Source organism: Cydia splendana, chromosome 8, assembly GCF_910591565.1.
Source record: "Cydia splendana chromosome 8, ilCydSple1.2, whole genome shotgun sequence".
In the NCBI taxonomy this organism is placed as follows: Eukaryota; Metazoa; Arthropoda; class Insecta; order Lepidoptera; family Tortricidae; genus Cydia; species Cydia splendana.
Genome location: NC_085967.1, coordinates 9,531,195 through 9,553,309, shown reverse-complemented (window position 1 = coordinate 9,553,309; position 22,115 = coordinate 9,531,195). Strand labels below are relative to the sequence as shown.

Here is a 22,115-nt window from a genome sequence, read left to right as displayed (position 1 = left end):
ACTTTTCGTTAATTTAGTTTTTCCAAATTATTCTAAAAGGCGTAGCCTTACATTTTTTATTCAGTTTTAAGCTATGCTCGCGAGGTCTACAGAGGGTCTACCGCGAACGACGTTGCCACAACTGTTGCCACAGCGCCACTGGTTTATTAATTTCCTTAAATTGTAAACGACGATCTGCATTAACCGCGAAAATCGAAGTTTGTAAGACTTCGAGAGTTAGACCAAGCTAAATTGACAGGGATTTTGATGGTACAGACAGACTGTGCAAGTGTTTTTTTTTTAAATTTCATAATTTAATAGAAGTTTGACGTTTAAAATAACACTAATGAAATAGCTTGGTATGACTCATGCAACTATCTCTGTCACTCTAATTACGACTTAATTTGACTAAAAGAGAAAGATGCCCACACTTTGCAATATTCGATCGCGGGGCATGCCTGCCTCTGGCATTCAGGCGAACTTTTTTGTTGACGGACGGACTCCGACAATTACTGCACTCATTACTGCGACGGGGAGTACGGGCCGATTTATTAATTTTGAGCACAAAAGTCTGTTGAAAACGATATATAGATAGGACACCATTTTACAAATTGACCAAGTCAACTCCCACAGTAAGCTCAATAAGGCTTCTATCTATCTATCTTTTTCAATATATAAATATGTTTTTATAAATACTGTACCTAATACATATAGCTATGTATACAAAACATCCATAACTTAACTTAGGAACAAATATTTGTGCTCGTCACACAATTAGATGCCCTTACAGGATTTGAACCCGGGCCCATCGGCTTCATAGGCAGGGTTACCTACTAAGGCCCGACCGGTTGTCAAAACGATGACATGCTATTTTTGGAATAGGTACCTACGAGCGAAATTAAGAATCGAGTGATATTGATCACATCACTGGTAATACTCGTATTCAATTATAATTATTACCTAGTCCTTTTAGTGGTACCTAGGTGTTCGTATTTCCAATGCAAGGTCATGACCGGTCAAACGTCGATGTTCCGCTTCCAAAAAACAGTGCGATTTGGAAACTTGTATTGACAATACGACGTATTACATCTATAGGTTTGTTCTATTTACTTTTAATTTAATATGTGCTCATTTTCGATTTTTACAATTGTTCGTATCGATCGGCGCTGGCGTAACCTTGCGCAGCCTCTCAAGGCCGCGACTGCACAGCGACCAAAACTGCACACTCAGATTTCTAAAGGCCAGCGCAAAGCGGCGGAGCGCAGCGCAGATCACCGAGGAGGATTTACGCCGCGCAGCGCACACCAGCGAGGTAAAATCCCCCGCGATACCGCGAGCGCCTGCCAGCCCGGCGCTGGCGGCCGGCGCACCAGGGAGCACTTCGGCGCAGGCCGGGGGATGCCGCGGCATGCCGCCGCGTGTACTCTATCACAAGGGATAGTGACTAGTGTGCACGAGTTCTCCCCCGTCGTTCCGGCGCTACTCCGGCGCACTCGGGAGGCCTCGGCGCATGCCGGGGGATGCCGCGGTATGCTGGCGCCTACCGCCGCGGTATCCTCTAGCGTGCTCCTCGATGCCGCGGAGTAACAATCCTCCGTGATGCTCCGAGGTCGGAGTCAAAGCATTTAAATTTATACCTGAAGATAATTGAAATAGGGAAGAAAATACATTGATAATTTTTAAGTGATCTGCGCTGCGCTCCGCCGGTTTGCGCAGGCCCGGCAGGCCTTAAGGTGCGTCTGTGTGCGTAAGCAAACTACTATACAACTAGGTAGGTACAGTCGCCATCAGATATATCGGAGCGGCCAAGGTGCTCACAAATATCGGAACACGCCTCTATTGTCAGGGCGTTAGAGCGCGTGTTCAGATATTGTGAACACCTTGGCCGCTCCGATATATCTGATGGCGACTGTACATAGGCGTGAACGCTACAGTCATGCGTGCCGTCCTTTATTCTCTTTTCCGTATATTGGTACGCATCACAGAATTGCAACTGATTTAATTGTGCGATTGCACTTACCTAGTTAGCTCATTAGCTGACTTCGGCGCCCTATAAATTATAAAATTAGAAAGTTAGGCATGATCTATTCATGGGTTTGGGGGTTTAAGAATGTTATTTATCTAATCTAATTACTCATTAGTGGAAATTTGATAATGAATTTTGTCCACCTAGCTTGTTCTAGACGGAACACTGTGCGTCAGAGGTAAATCTTGAATGACTTATAATTTATACGGAAAATTGAAACAATACGGTTAAAGTGTATCAATGATTTAGGAAAGTTAGGTTATTGTAGGTACCTATTTAATTTGTTATGATATCAAACATCAGAGGGCCTACCATAACGATCGAAACTTAAAGAAAATTTGATGTCGGTGATAGGAACTCCCGAATCAGAAATTAGGAAAGTTTAATTCGTATACCTACCTACTTATTATATGTATGTTTAGTAAGAGGGCGTTCATTAATTACGCAAGGGGATCACAAATAGGGGTCACAAAACTGGTTTTACCAAACTTAAAAAACCGGGAAATCCAAGTTTACCTATTCCGATATTTTTAAATAAATAAGCTACATATAGCACCTTCAAATAGGATTCCTGATTTTTACAGATACGTGCGAAAGCTGGGCTATTTAAGTGTCACCTAATGCTCAGGGGGAATATTTAGTAACAAAAAGTAACATTTCCAAAAATTTAATCCAAAAACCAAAGAAAGTTCTAGGTTAACCAAAAACAAATTCAAGTCTGAATATCTTTTTTGGCGGCAAAAATATAACCTACCAGGGTATGCTCGTGAAGTTGACCACCCCAAATCGTTTGCCCGCAAATGGCATAGCTATATCGTTTGTTCATCGTTAGTTCACGTTTGTTCAGTAGGTAAAATCGTAAGGACCCGATTCCTTCATTTTTTTTTATTTTTTCAAATTGGGGTGGCTGTCTTCACGCTAGCCACCCCACCCCGAAATCAGCCAAACCAACCATGTGAAGTCATCGAGCGACGTTAGTTCACGTTTGTTCAGGCATTCAAATCGTTAGGATCTCATTAGATTTCCCATAAAAAAATAAAATCGAAAAATTCATATACAGGTTGATTTCGGGGTCGTGATCCAGAACCACTTTTTCTGACTCTGTAAATGATCCACATTATCATATGGTAGTATTTGATTAAAAGATAATTACTTGAATTATTCTGATTTTTCAAGTAAAATTAATGTTATACTAAGTAATTATGGTCACCCTATGACTTTTGACATACGCTGTATGGACAGCGACAAGACGTCACATTGAGTAGGGTCACCAAATTGTATGCAAAATTGTTTTTTCCTACTCGTCATCTGGAAAATAATCATCATTATTGGTGATAAACAATAATTAACAACATCATTAGGCTCATCTTTGGATTCTGTATGATGTCTGGCTCTCTTGCTCCACGACCCCGAAATCACCCTGTATATGGACCAGCCGAGCCAAGTAATGTGGCCTAGCAAGCAATCGACACGGATACTAACGATTCTTTGGCTTGAATAAACTTATATAGACGATATTTAAACGATAAATTACAGTGCCTTGTGGGCGTTCAAAACATAATAAGAGATACTCAGCTCTATAAAGCTCGTAATCGTAAAGCTCTTGATTGTTCAAAACCTGAGAGGAATTTTGTTGCATTTTATCTACGTGTGGAAATAAAATTTGATGCAAATTTTGAGTAGATAATAGTTTCTTTATCCACTAGCCACCCAGACATCAAAACTTGCCAATGCAAATGTAATTTTGATTTGTTTAAATAAAGATTCAAATTAGAATAGAACTGGAGACCTTTTTATAGACCTCTGTACTTCTACCATCAGTTTTGACATTGACATATACGCTCACGTCTACGTAACTTACTTTCTATGCATCTCGCTCGTACTCGCATATGCGAGCAATAGTGCAAGCGAGATGTACAGAAAGTAAATTACGTAGACGTGAGCGTTATGTCAATGTTAAAACTGATGGTAGAGGCTCTGGGCGGCTAGAGGTTATGTTGGCTGGTAGAATATACCTAGGTACTTACTTTTAACCTTTTGGACGCCAATGACCGATATATCCGCACTGTAGGTTCAACGCCAAAGACCGATTAATCGGTCACTGACCATATAGCAACATAGACCTACGTGCATATGCATAAAGTTCAATTTCAGTTTTGACACTTCGGTGACGTGGCGTCTGAGTGACAGCTTTTGTGTTTGACACAGCGTCGAAAAGGTTAAATGATAAATTTGAATGATTAATATATAATGACGTTCATTTAGGTTTGATTTTTATAGTTAGTATTTTTTGTAGCGTTGAAAATTATAATTAATTTGTTAATTTGTATGAAAAAAAGATATCTGAAATTTAATAAAAAATTCTTATGCTATATTTTTTGTTTAAGGACAACAATATTTGCCAGTGTTTAGCGTCCGAAGGTTTAGTGGTATAATCAGACATAGAAGTTTTTGTGGCAAAAAAAAGTGATTGACCAAATGAAATATCGACATGTCAGTTATCGATGTTACCTTAATGTTATGTACTTAGATATGTATTACATTTTATAAGAATATAGCTACCGCGAAATACACAACACGTTCGATATCTTCTTCTCTTTTGATATGTTTTTGACACCGTATACTTACTACAGTTTACGTTTTAATTTTTAAGTACTAAATATATGTAATAAAGAAATTACGTAGCGCTTTGTATTGATTTGCATTATTAAAATTTCTCGGTAACTTACCTATATAAAGCAAGCAGAAGTTACATATTTTAAATATTAATCTATGACTTATCGATGTTTCATTTTCTCAAACACTCGTTTATGCCACAAAAACTTCTATGTCTGGGTATAATATATTTATACCTACGTATGTAACCAGTTCGATTTTGAGTTTATTAAAATTGAGCTCATCCTTGTATTCATAGCTGTAGGTATATTGTACTTAGGATTTGATTTTAAAAATGTTTTTTAAGACGCAATGTATTGCGAATTTTGTTGTTTAAAGAGCCACAAATGACGTCAATTAAGTGATTATAGCGTTCATTGAAACTAATATTTAAACTGTATGAATAAGACAAAAACTAAAGAAACATAATCTTTTGATTTTGCAAGAGACACCCGGTATAAGAAGTTAAATTTTTTGGCAACGTTTACTATGTAGCATACTATACCAAGTGTGGCCTGTAACATGAGCAAAAAATTGCTTAAAAGTAGATACAGATACACTTCCCTTTCTTCAGAAAGTGTATCTGTAACTGTAGTTATTTCGCTTTTACTGATTGATTTTTTCAAGTTTGGCCGTGCTTAACTTGCGGCTTAACTTCAAACTCGGGAAAATTTATTCGACCCTGTCAGCAAATATCTATTACGGGGGCCCATTTACACGATGCGAGAACTCGCATGCGAGTTTCATTACATTGCAGTTTTTGATCGGTCGGTTGAATTGGACGTGACCAACAGTCCGCAATGTAACTAAAATCGCATGCGAGTTCGGGCGCATAAATGCCTCGATCCTGGGCTCATATTATTAGTTTTGGCTTGTCCTGTAGAGAGTGTAAAGTACTTAACACATTTGTATTAGTAGGTTTAGTAAGGAACACAAATGTATGGAACAGCATGCACTTTAGTCTCAGGCGATGCCGCTTGGCACGATTGTTCCTTAGGTCAAACAAAGTTGACCTGGCCCTGTAGCCGGGAGATCGTACCATGCAGACCCCTCAAAAAGGGGGGGGTGAAAGGGTCGGCTCCCCAGGTCCAATCTATGCTATATTCCTTCCTAGTCTTAGCAACTAGGGCAAGTTATATATCATTTTCGTATAATTTAGGGACAGGGAATTCATTTTCGAAATAATTATTATACCTTTTAGAAAAATAACAAGTTGAAATATAATGTTTTAATAATTTTTCTATGCGTTTTTGCCCTTATTTGGGACAAATTTGTTGTTTTTATTTTTCTTCCATACAAACTTTCTCCCCCCCATTCCCCCCCCCCCCCCCCTTAAGGGTTGATTTTATAAAATTTTATTTTATCTTAAACTTAGACCTGTCGCATTTAATTGATGTTGAAAATTTCAGCTTCATATCTTCAGCGGTTTAGATTGTATGATGTCTGGAAGTAAGCAGAGTTTTGTTAGATATTATAATGTATGGGATATTATGAAATAAAATGTCTTTAGATCAAACACATGTAGATCCTAAACTACTGAACATTTTAACCTGAAAGTTTGAACATCGATTAATTACAAAAGGTATAAGTTAGTTATAAAAACAAATTTAAAAATATCAACCCTTAAGGGGGGGGAATGGGGGGGGAGAAAGTTTGTATGAAAGAAAAATAAAAACAACAAATTTGTCCCAAAAAAGGGCAAAAACGCATAGAAAAATTATTTAAACTTTTAAAATGCCAAATTCAGTGTTTTAGTAAACATTTTTAATCTTTGACTTTGGGCATAGTTCCATTTGTATGGAAATCGTTACCGCAACGCTCTATAAATTATTTTTTTATTACGAAAAAATGTATAAGTGCCTACTATAAAGTGATATTTTTCTGAATAAGGAATACATGGGATACATCGTCCAATTTTTTATTTAGTGCAAATCGCCACACTGTGATTGTAACATCCAAAATTGTCATAAAAAATTACATAACATTTTCATTTTTTGTACAAAAATATTTTTTTTGTATGGAATGGTATAATAATTATTTCGAAAATGAATTCCCCGTCCCTAAATTATACGAAAATGATATACAACTTGCCCTAGTTGCTAGAAGGAAGGAATATAGCATAGATTGGACCTGGGGTGCCGACCCTTTCACCCCCCCCCCCCCCTTTTTGGGGGGTCTGCATGGTACGATCTCCCGGCTACCGGGGCAAATCAGCTTTGTTTGACCTAAGGAACAATCGTGCCAAGCGGCATCGCCTGAGACCAAAGTGCATGCAAAATGACCTTACTCAACCTACTAGTATTTGTCACTATGGTTTATAAAAAAACTCCTTATGTGTCTAAACTGATGCCAAATTTGACTATTTTAAATTTACTTGAAAAATACCTACATTGCAACTGGGTGATAAGCAAATTCAATCAGATTTAACTGGCCCACCGCGAAAAATCGAGAATCACAAAATCGAAGTTTGTTATCTGCGTCTCTATCGCTCCATTATGCAAGTGCGATAGAGGCAGCTGACTTTCTAATGTAGCGACAGGCCCTCCTTGTATACCCTTATTTGAGTCGAAGGCGGACCTAAATTTCAGTGATCACGTTAACTCACTCGCAGTCCGTCTCGCTCGCACCAACATAGTGTGAGCAAGAGGCAAGCGTACAGGGCAATTTCTTTTATTTATTAATATTTATTTATTCATGAACAATATGACAATTGTATTTTAATATAACTACATACTAAGTTCCTTAAATCTAGGTCCTTCTTAAATCTAAGAATTATAAAATCTAACATGCAGAACAATATCAGACGTATTTATCTAAAATAATTACTACCAACATTACGTAGACAAATTACTAAAGTAGGTCGTAAACTCCACTATAAAATAAAAGCATTCTTTCAGCAGCAGTGTTTTTAATTTATTTTTAAAGATAACAAGGCTATCGATGTTCCTCCACTCACTGGGAAGCTTGTTGTAGAGCTGTCTCCCTCTCTTCATTGGTCTCGTACTCCTTTAGACTTTTGACCAGGTCAGTGAGGAGCAGAAGGATGTACAGACACGGGACAATTAGTATTTTAAGATTTATGAAATATTCCTGGCAGGACTCAGTTTGTGGAATACGCACTATAGTCCTCATGGCTCGCTTTTGTATAACAAAGGCTTTATTCATGTTATACTCATAGTCTATCAAAACTCTGTCAAATTTGCTTCTAGACGATAGAACTGTGGTTATTCTAGTGCTCTAGGGAGCTGGCTACCCAGAACTGCTGAGATGCTGGGTGTCTGACCCGCATTGGCTGGGATGCCAAGCTCAGAACTTAGCAATTCCTCGATTTCGATACTTCTTTGTAGTTTTGAAAGACTATGTTTCAAAAACTTTGCCAAATTTCGTTCTAGAAGATAGAACTGCATGTATTCTAATGTACTAGGGTGCTTGCTATCCAGAATTGCTGAGATGCTAGGTATCTAGCGCGCATTGGCTGGGATGCTAAGCTCCGAACTTAGCTATTTCTCGATTTCGAGGCTATTTCAAACATAATCCTCCAAAACTCTGCCAAATTTCCTTCTAGAAGATAGAACTGAGGTTATTCTGGTGCACTAGGGAGCTGCCTATCCAGAACTGCTGAGATGCTGGGTATCAGACCTGCATTGGCTGGGATGCTTCGCTCCGAACTTAGCATTTACTCGATTTCGAGACTATTTTCGGAGATAGTCTATCAAAACTCTGTCAAATTTCCTTCTAGAAGATAGAACTGTGGTTATTCTAGTGCACTTTGGAGCTGGCTATCCAGAACTGCTGAGATGCTGGGTGTCTGACCCGCATTGGCTGGGATGCTAGCTCAGAACTTAGCTATTTCTCGATTTCGAGACTTCGATACTATTTTCGGAGATAGTCTATCAAAACTCTGTCAAATTTCCTTCTAGAAGATAGAACTATGGTTATTCTAGTGCTCTAGGGAGCTGACTATCCAGAACTGCTGAGATGCTGGGTATCAGACTTGCATTGGCTGGGATGCTACGCTCAGAACTTAGCATTTACTCGATTTCGAGACTATTTTCGGACATAGTCTATCAAAACTCTGTCAAATTTCCTTCTAGAAGATAGAACTGTGGTTATTCTAGTGCACTTTGGAGCTGGCTATCCAGAACTGCTGAGATGCTGGGTGTCTGACCCGCATTGGCTGGGATGCTAGCTCAGAACTTAGCTATTTCTCGATTTCGAGACTTCGATACTATTTTCGGAGATAGTCTATCAAAACTCTGTCAAATTTCCTTCTAGAAGATAGAACTATGGTTATTCTAGTGCTCTAGGGAGCTGACTATCCAGAACTGCTGAGATGCTGGGTATCAGACTTGCATTGGCTGGGATGCTACGCTCAGAACTTAGCATTTACTCGATTTCGAGACTATTTTCGGACATAGTCTATCAAAACTCTGTCAAATTTCCTTCTAGAAGGTAGAACTGTGGTTATTCTATTTCACTTTGGAGCTGGCTATCCAGAACTGCTGAGATGCTGGGTGTCTGACCCGCATTGGCTGGGATGCTAGCTCAGAACTTAGCTATTTCTCGATTTTGAGACTTCGATACTATTTTCGGACAGAGTGTATCAAAACTGTGTCAAATTTCCTTCTAGAAGATAGAACTGTGGTTATTGTAGTGCTCCAGGGGGCTGGCTATCCAGAACTGCTGAGATGCTGGGTGTCTCACCTGCATTGGCTGGGATGCCAAGCTCAGAACTTAGCAATTCCTCGATTAAAATACTTTTTTGGAGTTTTGAAAGACTATCTTTCAAAACTTTGCCAAATTTCGTTCTAGAAGATAGAACTGCGTGTATTCTAATGCACTAGGGTGCTTGAACTGCTGAGATGACAGGTATCTAACCCGCATTGGCTGGGATGCTAAGCTCCGAACTTAGCTATTTCTCAATTTCGAGACTATTTCATACATAATCCTCCAAAACTCTGCCAAATTTCCTTCTAGAAGATAGAACTGTGGTTATTCTAGTGCACTAGGGAGCTGCGTATCCAGAACTGCTGAGATGCTGGGTATCAGACCGGCATTGGCTGGGATGCTACGCTGAGAACTTAGCATTTACTCGATTTTAAGACTATTTTCGGAGATATTCTATCAAAACTCTGTCAAATTTTCTTCTAGAAGATAGAACTGTGGTTATTCTAGTGCACGTGGGAGCTGGCTATCCAGAACTGCTGAGAAGCTGGTTGTCCAAACTGGGATTTTTGCTCAAACTTAGCATTAATCAGAATTTACCTAGAATTATTTTTCATGTTCGTGTCCCATACATATATGAAAAAATTTTTTTTTACACTTTTGACTAGAACTCATTATATATCGTCTAAAAATGTTAGTATCTTTCATTTAAATGCTATTTCGAGGCTGTGGAGTGGGTAATGGCTGGGATGCTGGAGTGTCAAAACGTGAAGTTAGCATCTCATTTTAAAATTTCATTTTTTTCGCGAAAATGAGCATAACTATTTAAAAAAACCATCTAGAACTGTAGAACTATTAGGGATGCTACTAGAACTCTCATAAAAGTTTGAGATGCTAGCACTTGATATGCTAGGTTCACACACACGTATAGGTACAGTATTTATAAAAACATATTTATATATTGAAAAAGATAGATAGATAGAAGCCTTATTGAGCTTACTGTGGGAGTTGACTTGGTCAATTTGTAAAATGGTGTCCTATCTATATATCGTTTTCAACAGACTTTTGTGCTTAAAATTAATAAATCGGCCCGTACTCCCCGTCGCAGTAATGAGTGCAGTAATTGTCGGAGTCCGTCCGTCAACAAAAAAGTTCGCCTGAATGCCAGAGGCAGGCATGCCCCGCGATCGAATATTGCAAAGTGTGGGCATCTTTCTCTTTTAGTCAAATTAAGTCGTAATTAGAGTGACAGAGATAGTTGCATGAGTCATACCAAGCTATTTCATTAGTGTTATTTTAAACGTCAAACTTCTATTAAATTATGAAATTTAAAAAAAAAAAATACTTGCACAGTCTGTCTGTACCATCAAAATCCCTGTCAATTTAGCTTGGTCTAACTCTCGAAGTCTTACAAACTTCGATTTTCGCGGTTAATGCAGATCGTCGTTTACAATTTAAGGAAATTAATAAACCAGTGGCGCTGTGGCAACAGTTGTGGCAACGTCGTTCGCGGTAGACCCTCTGTAGACCTCGCGAGCATAGCTTAAAACTGAATAAAAAATGTAAGGCTACGCCTTTTAGAATAATTTGGAAAAACTAAATTAACGAAAAGTTAAATAAAAGATTGCACTCGCTTGATCAATCAAAAATACAAAATTTAAAATTTACAAAAAGTTACACTTTACTGGGGATCGAACTAGGCACCTCCATGCATCAAAGCAAGTGTTTGCAAACTGCGCCATCATAGCACTTACTTAAAGTGACGAAATTTGGCTACTTAATCTCAAGTAAAAATCTACATACAATGATATATCTAAATACCTCCTAGACGGCTTATGTACCAGCGTTACTAAATTAGTACATTTTTGACAAGCACTGTAAATATATCTCAAAAAGAAAAAAAAACTCCTATGATATTAATACGACTATTTCTTTCCGCCATTTTGAAAAAAAAATCTAATATTCGGATCGAAAAAAAACTATTTTATTTCTAGAATCTGGTCATAAAATTTGATAAGAATCGGTTGAGAATTGAACCGAGGAGAACGTCCGGACATACGATTTTGGCCCGAGATAAAACGGAGACCTTCGCAAACGCTTCGGTCAATAAAGGAGTAAAATGCGCGTTTGACTTGGACATGGACACCAAGCGAAATCAAAACATGCATTTTGTTTAGAAACAAAGCATTCATGTGTTTTGAAAGACATCGCCCTATGAGTTCTTTAATTTGTATTTTAACGTCAGGCCTACTTTAAAATAGATTACTCATTTAGATTAGGTATGTACCTAAATTCCGTAATTTAAAACTCGATTGTAATTAATAATTATTCTAAATCAAACTTCACATCATGTCTTAAAACGAAAAACAAAACTCAGGAAAAGAAACCCACACTCGTTCCGTTTTCGAATGACGTAAAACATACTAGAATCGTGGTGGCTCCATCTAGTGTCAATATTCAATATTACTTCGACAGCTTGAAATAATTGTCGTGCGCTGTTGCTCATAACGTAGTCAGTTGCAATATAATTGGGGTTTCAAATTTCGTAAATTAATGCATTGAATTCGTGTTGTTATTAATGTTTGTATTTCATTTATAACGTTTTTAATTTATGACGCTTTAAATATCTCTTAATCAATCTTAATCTGTACGATAAAAATTTCGTAATGGCCGATTATGATACACACACTATGATATCCATTTGAAAATAATTATAACGCCTTCGGGATGGGAGGGCATGCTATTACTAAGACTCCGTTGTCCGTCCGTCCGTCCGTCCGTCTGTCCAGGCTGTATCTCGTGATCTGTGATAGCTAGACAGCTGAAATTTTCACAGATGATGTATTTCTGTTGCCGCTATAACAACAAATACTATAAACAGAATAAAATAAAGATTTAAGTGGGGCTCCCATACAACAAACGCGATTTTTGACCGAAGTTAAGCAACGTCGGGCGGGGTCAGTACTTGGATGGGTGACCGTTTTTTTTGTAGGTACGCTGGCGTACACTTTAAAAAAAATCCGCACACAAGTTACGCGTCGGATCCTAACGGTTTGATATACTGAACTAACGTGAACTAACGATTATCTATCGAATCTAATTGATAGAAACCATAAAATCGGTTATGGGGCGGTAGCGTGAAGTTGACCCTTAAGTGGGGCCACTTAAGTTTTTTTTTAATACGTAATGTAGTCGGATCCTAACGATTTCACATGCTACTAACATGAACTAACGATGAACTAACGACTACATATCGATTCCAATTGATTGGAACCATAAATACAGTTTTGGAGCGGAAGACGGTGTTGGCGCTCCCCTACTTTAAAAAAAATTCGTGCACAAGTTATGCGTCGGATCCTAACGATTTGATATACTGAACTAACGTGAACTAACGATGAACTAACGATATAGATATGCCATTTGCGGGCACTCGATATGGGGCGGTCAACTTCACGTGAAGTTGACCTCCCCACTTTCGTTTTTAAAAAAAAACATCTTTTAGTCGGATCCTAACGATTTAAAATACTGAACTAACGTGAACTAACGATGAACTAACGATTCTAATTGAAAGAATCCATAAAATCGGTTTTGGGGCGGTAGCGTGAAGTTGACCGCCCCACTTATGTTATTTTTTTTAAATACGTAATGTAGTCGGATCCTAACGATTTCACATGCTGAACTAACATGAACTAACGATGAACTAACGACTACATATCGATTCCAATTGATTGGAACCATAAATACAGTTTTGGAGCGGAAAGCGATGTTGGCGCTCCCCTACTTTAAAAAAAAATTCGTACACAAGTTATGCGTCGGATCCTAACGATTTGATATACTGAACTAACGTGAACTAACGATGAACTAACGATATAGATATGCCATTTGCGGGCACTCGATATGGGGCGGTCAACTTCACGTGAAGTTGACCTCCCCACTTTCGTTTAAAAAAAAAACATCTTTTAGTCGGATCCTAACGATTTAAAATACTGAACTAACGTGAACTAACGATTCTAATTGACAGAATCCATAAAATCGGTTTTGGGGCGGTAGCGTGAAGTTGACCGCCCCACTTATGTTATTTTTTTTAAATACGTAATGTAGTCGGATCCTAACGATTTCACATGCTGAACTAACATGAACTAACGACTACATATCGATTCCAATTGATTGGAACCATAAATACAGTTTTGGAGCGGAAGACGGTGTTGGCGCTCACCTACTTTAAAAAAAAATTCGTACACAAGTTATGCGTCGGATCCTAACGATTTGATATACTGAACTAACGTGAACTAACGATGAACTAACGATATAGATATGCCATTTGCGGGCACTCGATATGGGGCGGTCAACTTCACGTGAAGTTGACCTCCCCACTTTCGTTTTTAAAAAAAAAACATCTTTTAGTCGGATCCTAACGATTTAAAATACTGAACTAACGTGAACTAACGATGAACTAACGATTCTAATTGAAAGAATCCATAAAATCGGTTTTGGGGCGGTAGCGTGAAGTTGACCTCCCCACTTATGTTATTTTTTTTAAATACGTAATGTAGTCGGATCCTAACGATTTCACATGCTGAACTAACATGAACTAACGACTACATATCGATTCCAATTGATTGGAACCATAAATACAGTTTTGGAGCGGAAAGCGATGTTGGCGCTCCCCTACTTTAAAAAAAATTCGTACACAAGTTATGCGTCGGATCCTAACGATTTGATATACTGAACTAACGTGAACTAACGATGAACTAACGATATAGATATGCCATTTGCGGGCACTCGATATGGGGCGGTCAACTTCACGTGAAGTTGACCTCCCCACTTTCGTTTTTAAAAAAAAAACATCTTTTAGTCGGATCCTAACGATTTAAAATACTGAACTAACGATGAACTAACGACTACATATCGATTCCAATTGATTGGAACCATAAATACAGTTTTGGAGCGGAAGACGGTGTTGGCGCTCCCCTACTTAAAAAAAATTCGTACACAGGTTATGCGTCGGATCCTAACGATTTGATATACTGAACTAACGTGAACTAACGATGAACTAACGATATAGATATGCCATTTGCGGGCACTCGATATGGGGCGGTCAACTTCACGTGAAGTTGACCTCCCCACTTTCGTTTTTAAAAAAAAAAACTAACGATTCTAATTGAAAGAATCCATAAAATCGGTTTTGGGGCGGTAGCGTGAAATTGACCGCCCCACTTATGTTATTTTTTTTAAATACGTAATGTAGTCGGATCCTAACGATTTCACATGCTGAACTAACATGAACTAACGATGAACTAACGACTACATATCGATTCCAATTGATTGGAACCATAAATACAGTTTTGGAGCGGAAAGCGATGTTGGCGCTCCCCTACTTTAAAAAAAATTCGTACACAAGTTATGCGTCGGATCCTAACGATTTGATATACTGAACTAACGTGAACTAACGATGAACTAACGATATAGATATGCCATTTGCGGGCACTCGATATGGGGCGGTCAACTTCACGTGAAGTTGACCTCCCCACTTTCGTTTTAAAAAAAAAAACATCTTTTAGTCGGATCCTAACGATTTAAAATACTGAACTAACGTGAACTAACGATGAACTAACGACTACATATCGATTCCAATTGATTGGAACCATAAATACAGTTTTGGAGCGGAAGACGGTGTTGGCGCTCCCCTACTTAAAAAAAAATTCGTACACAGGTTATGCGTCGGATCCTAACGATTTGATATACTGAACTAACGTGAACTAACGATGAACTAACGATATAGATATGCCATTTGCGGGCACTCGATATGGGGCGGTCAACTTCACGTGAAGTTGACCTCCCCACTTTCGTTTTTAAAAAAAAAACATCTTTTAGTCGGATCCTAACGATTTAAAATACTGAACTAACGTGAACTAACGATGAACTAACGATTCTAATTGAAAGAATCCATAAAATCGGTTTTGGGGCGGTAGCGTGAAGTTGACCGCCCCACTTATGTTATTTTTTTTAAATACGTAATGTAGTCGGATCCTAACGATTTCACATGCTGAACTAACATGAATTAACGATGAACTAACGACTACATATCGATTCCAATTGATTGGAACCATAAATACAATTTTGGAGCGGAAGACGGTGTTGGCGCTCCCCTACTTTAAAAAAAAAATTCGTACACAAGTTATGCGTCGGATCCTAACGATTTGATATACTGAACTAACGTGAACTAACGATGAACTAACGATATAGATATGCCATTTGCGGGCACTCGATATGGGGCGGTCAACTTCACGTGAAGTTGACCTCCCCACTTTCGTTTTAAAAAAAAAAACATCTTTTAGTCGGATCCTAACGATTTAAAATACTGAACTAACGTGAACTAACGATGAACTAACGACTACATATCGATTCCAATTGATTGGAACCATAAATACAGTTTTGGAGCGGAAGACGGTGTTGGCGCTCCCCTACTTAAAAAAAAATTCGTACACAGGTTATGCGTCGGATCCTAACGATTTGATATACTGAACTAACGTGAACTAACGATGAACTAACGATATAGATATGCCATTTGCGGGCACTCGATATGGGGCGGTCAACTTCACGTGAAGTTGACCTCCCCACTTTCGTTTTTAAAAAAAAAACATCTTTTAGTCGGATCCTAACGATTTAAAATACTGAACTAACGTGAACTAACGATGAACTAACGATTCTAATTGAAAGAATCCATAAAATCGGTTTTGGGGCGGTAGCGTGAAGTTGACCGCCCCACTTATGTTATTTTTTTTATATACGTAATGTAGTCGGATCCTAACGATTTCACATGCTGAACTAACATGAATTAACGATGAACTAACGACTACATATCGATTCCAATTGATTGGAACCATAAATACAATTTTGGAGCGGAAGACGGTGTTGGCGCTCCCCTACTTTAAAAAAAAAATTCGTACACAAGTTATGCGTCGGATCCTAACGATTTGATATACTGAACTAACGTGAACTAACGATGAACTAACGATATAGATATGCCATTTGCGGGCACTCGATATGGGGCGGTCAACTTCACGTGAAGTTGACCGCCCCACAAAATTGAAAAAAAAAAAATACTTAGAATCGGATCCTAACGATTTAATATACTGAACTAACGTGAACTAACGATTATCTATCGATTCTAATTGATAAAAACCATAAAATCGATTTTGGGGCGGTAGCGTGAAGTTGACCTCCCCACTTTTGTTTTTTAAAAAAATCGATGTTGTAGTCGGATCCTAATGATTTAATATACTGAACTAACGTGAACTAACGATGAACTAACGATATAGATATGCCATTTGCGGGCACTCGATATGGGGCGGTCAACTTCACGATCATTCTGGAGGCCACATCTTTTCAATTATAGGTATGGAACTATAGAGTAGATATTTTATAGAAATCGCAAATTTCGTGATATACTGGCACAATTTGCTTAAGTATCAAGAAACTTTGCCTAACTCGCCCTAGTTCCCAAGATTGTGTGATCAACGTGATTTGAATTTAAGTCTCAAATTAATAGCAATCGATGCAGATGTCTGCTGCACGTTTCATACGTAAATGTAAATGGTGCGCGTTACGCTACGGGTTACGGCTGGAGATAGCCGGTTCGACCTACAATGAGATTCGTTGTAATTCAGACGTTAATGTGAATGTTGCTAGCGATGTCGTCACGCGTAAGTTACATTAAAATTCACTAGGTATTTGAAATTAGAAATGCTGAATAAGACTAACGGAAAAGTTACGCGTGTGCTTTCTACTTTTCGGTGCTGCTTTTCAAGGCAAATTGCTTGGTGCATATATGCAGAAAATATAATCATATCTTAGCACTTTCATTGTCAATTTGTAGTGCACATAAGGATAATAGTTTTAAAGTAAAGGGAGAACACAATTTTATAAGGAAGCTAACATATCTATATTATAACTTATAACACATGTCCAGATGTGAATGCTCTTCTGTACCTACTATATTTTGGCCCCTAAACTGCGTATCCAGAGGACAAGATTATAATTATAAAGCGAGGACTGCCACGCGGGCGCGTAGCATTGTGAATAGCAACTCTGGTCTTCGACCATTTGTGTCTCAGCCATCTCCTGCATACAAACAGGGAGAAAGCGATCACGACAATGTAGATTAATGTCTCTAATGACCATAAAATAGGTCTGCTAATGTTTTGCCGAGCGCTCAGTTCCTGGTACTGCGTATTTACATAATATTGATCGGTCCTCAAATACTAAATGGAACTAGCACCGGATTGGGTGATACTTTGCAAGAAGTCTTTTAGCAACTATGTTCAGATTTATACATTTAGATGTTAAATAAGGATTTGTAGATGCCATTCAAAATGTATTAAGGGGCCCACTGATTAACAGACTGTTAATCAGTGGGCCCCTTTACATACTGAAATTGAACATAGAATCGGCATATTTGTTAATTTACTAATAACTTTACCCACTGCACATTTCCCATTTCCCACCTACAGAGCTACGCAACGCTAGTATAATATGACGTTTATGATTCGACTTTTAATATTCCGACTACGCATAAGAACAATAAAAATATAGCTTTTGAGTGTACTAATATGAAAGTTTAAAAATTTATAAAAAATTAGTGTCAATTAAATGAGATTTCTACTTATAATTGATACTCGAAGTGTCCATTATTAAATTTCTACGAGGACGAAGGCGCAAACAGAAGCTAGTATAGATAAACAAACAATACCTACGCTAATCATCAGATATCTACGAGGGGTGTTCAAAATATTCTCGGTATGAGAATGAAAACAAACAAGTACGAAAAGTTTGATATTTTTATTTTTCAATATACTCCCTCCCTATGTTCATCCACTTAAAAGATCGATAATTTTATTTTTAATCCCTCTTAAAAAAATTTTTTTTCTTTGGTGTAAAAATGCTCCTCCACTGCCGCCTTCAATGCTTCATCGTCAGAAAAAAAAATTCCACACAGATCCTTTTTGAGATTGGGGAACAAAAAGAAGTCGCTGGGGGCTAAGACCGGACTATACGGTGGGTGAGTAACAGTTTCAAACCCACATTCAACAATAGCTGCCTTGGCAATATGAGCAGTATGGACGGGGGCGTTGTCACGCAGAAGCAGAACACCTTTGGTTAACTTTGCTCGCCTCTTTTCTTTGATAGCATCCTTTAATTGACGTTGAATGTTAGCGTAGTACTGTCCTGTGATATTTACACCTTTTTCTTTATAATCGGTTAGTAATATTCCTTCAGAATCCCAAAATATCGTGGCCATGACCTTGCCAGCTGAAGGGACGACCTTGAACATCTTGGGATGAGCTGAACCCTTAATGTGCCACTGCATGGACTCTTGTTTACTCTCTGGGTCATAATGATGAACCCAGGTTTCATCTCCAGTAACTATTCTTTCCAGCACCTCATCAGGATTTTCACCGCACAGGTCAATAACATCGGAACAACACGCTACACGCATGTCTTTTTGAAGCCGAGTCAGCATTCGCGGAACCCATCTTGCACTTACTTTTGACATATTAAGATGGTCATGGATAATATCACGTACGATACCAATAGAAAGATTGGTTACTTGAGCTATAGATTTTACCTTCACTCGACCATCTTCCAATATAAGTTTTTCCACTTTATCAATATTTTCTTGTGAAGTAGCTACTACAGGCCGACCAGGTCTAGGGTCATCTTCAATACTCTCCCTTCCACCCTTAAATTCGCTTGACCACTTTTGAATGGTAGATAAAGAAGGAGCAGACTCACGGTAAACACAATCCATTTCCTCTTTTATGGTTTTTTTATTTTTACCCTGTTTTGTCGAGAATCTTATGACGCATTGATGTTCCGATTTAGTTAACATTGTCAATTCTCACATGATGTTCATGTTTGTTCAGCAATTGCAGAAAAACAAAAGAACATCTCGGTTCGAATTATACTTTTTTTTAATGTCAATGAATAAACCTTAACGGCCAGTAACAAAAGAAATTTTAGAAGAGGCTGTAAGATATCAATATCGAGAATATTTTGAACGCCCCTCGTACATCGAAAAAGGGTAATGGAAAATTTGTTGCATTTACACACACGCGCATATACTTTGCGATCTTCGCATGGTACATGTCATATCTTAATATTCGCCAAATTCAATGTCGGTAGAGGTCAATATACTTCATAAACGATAAGTTCATGAAGTTTAAAGTAAAGATCATAAAGGACATATCTCAGGATATCGGTTAACACGTGTAGTATTACATAGAACGGCACTCAATTGGCAAAAAGAGAATCAGCTGATGACACATGCTATTTTATCACATTTCCATTGAAGCAATTATAATACTGTAAACTCGTTACGCATGAGGAAACTACTTGTCCTGTCCGATGAAAATACGACAGTTGAAAAAAATTGTATTAGTCTATAAAATTTACTCGTTTTCATTTGCCATATGACGTACAAGTACCTGCAATAATATGTTACACAACGAAGGCCGCAAAAATATCGGACACGATCTTACGGCGCAATTCGGGAAATGAATTAGAGATTAACTAGATACGATATAGTAAAGATAATAGATATGAAATAGTGCAGATATTATCTGCACTATTTCATATCTAGTGAATCTCTAATTCATTTCCCGAATCGCGGCGCCAGCCGCCATAAGGTACCTTTTGCAGTGGAACGTCACATATCTTTACTATTTCATATCTATTGAGTCTCTAATTAATTTCTCGAATCGAGCCGTTATTTGTAGAGCCATAAGAGCGAGTCACATATACACGTGACATATTATTGAAGGTGACTGTACAGTTTATCTTTTAATTCGTTTGTAAGTTAAAAATATTTGTTTTGTTGTTTTTAATGTAACTATAGCAAAAGTTTCGTGTAAAATGTACGATAAAGATATTTCGGAGACGCACCTCATATCCGCAAGTGCCGACAGAGAAGTGCCCCAATGTCGGCTGTAATATGAGGTTACTGAATACAATATCATAAAAAGTTTATAATGTGTGTAGATAAATCAGTGTATGTAACTGTACATAATTAGGCATTACATTAAACACTCTTGTGATCCTATTATGAAACTCACTGCTTTCGTTTCATAAACTCACACTTGAGTTTTAATTCCTTTCATTATGTAGTAGTCACATAAACTATTATTGAAGAATAATGCATAAATGGATATTACATAGTTATTGTGTCACGCAAAAACGCCTTCTACGCGAAAAAACTGCGGGGAAAATCATATGCTCGAAATAACTCACCCTTCCTTGTCATCGCAGTAGATGGGCATTAATTATACTCTAAAGTGGCCTTGGTTTCACTCAACTCGATGTGAAACCTATCCTATAAAACTGCTCAGCAGAAATGAATGTGAATTAACACACACAAACAATTTTAATTTGACTAACTACCACATAGATTTATAAGGCATAGATACCTAGTCCGTACACCCCCAGTGACGCCATTTCAAGTGCGACGTCACGTCGCACTCGTATCGTCGTTTTCGAACGGCCCTCGCAGTACTCAAAGTCAAATCGGTGTGTGTACACCTCCCGTTTAAAAATCAAAAACTAGAGGAAAGATGGTTGTTTGTACAGTGAATGGGTGTCACAACACATCATATAATAAAAACAAACCGCCCGATTTTACATTTCACGCGTAAGTACCGAGTTTAAGGTGATATTTTTACATAATCGTAAATACAAAAATCCAAATTTTCGTCAGCCGCCATTTCTTCTAAATGTTGCCAGTGTAGTGAATATTTTTTCCTCCAAATGGGACATGACGTCTACATTCTAAAATAAATACGCTCAATTTGAATTTCATTGTATAATAAAATTATAGAAAATTATAATTAAGTTAATTATTTAGGTATTTAGTTTTTTTTATTATTATTATGTGTAATGTTCGTTTCAGTTTTCTGACTGATCTGCTTCTGTCTGCGAGATGGAAGGAAAAAATTAGACTAAATCGGAATGACGCAATATATGCTGTGTCATATTTAAATTTATTCTTATTATTTTATGCAGATTTATTTTGTTGAATAAAAAAAATAGTAAAAACTTATCTAGCTAGCTATTTATTTAAACCTTATTTCACAAAGTACAGAAATGCAATAAATCCCAAAATAAACAAAAAGCTTTTGCTACTAAATCGAATCTACATACTGCCAAATTATTAATAACCAAGTGTGGATGTTGTTAAAATTCCCCTACTTTGAGAGATGTAAATGAATACTGGCAACATATTTTGTATATATGTGTGTGTTTGCTGAGCGTAAAACACGAGCGTCGCACGCACACATCCATCGCGTTTCAGCTTCACTTTTGGCAGGTTCACCGTATGGGGACTATCTGTCTATGCGTTATTAGTTTAAGAACTACCACTTAACAAGAGCGTAAGATTCAACTAAGTGTAGTACGAATATGCGCCTAATTATTAAAGGCTTAGGATTGCTTTTACATTGGATTGTTGAGTTGCATCTTTGTTTAACTTACCGTCGCTCCACGCAAGCAGCAAGTCCTGTTTCTTTTCATGCAGATCGTCCCGCCGTCTAGGCCGTGGGCGTGACCTAGTCTTCCCGTTCATGCTTGCACAGTGGGTTCAAGTTTTGTCCACGGACACCAAACACATCACAACAAACAAACAACACCACTTCGACGGGCACGTCGGACGTGCAATGTTAGACGTAACCTTAATAATCAAGTGTAATGAGCTGTAGATAGTAGATAATGTTTCGCGTCATCGTTTTTACCAATTTGA

At 37.9% G+C, this 22,115-nt stretch overlaps 1 protein-coding gene across 3 annotated transcripts in view; it reads right to left on the bottom strand.

The window, feature by feature from the left end:
• Window positions 1-22,115, bottom strand: part of LOC134792804 (trafficking kinesin-binding protein milt) — an 80,220-nt gene that overhangs the window by 52,762 nt on the left and 5,343 nt on the right. The window contains exon 1 of one of the 3 annotated variants that reach the window (XM_063764161.1): window positions 21,851-22,048. The exons of the other annotated variants lie outside the window; for them this stretch is intronic. Within the exon in view, the coding sequence (XP_063620231.1) occupies window positions 21,851-21,941 (91 nt within the window). The 5' untranslated portion in view covers window positions 21,942-22,048. Of the gene's footprint in view, window positions 1-21,850; window positions 22,049-22,115 lie in introns of those variants that run through there. 3 annotated transcript variants of the gene reach the window in all.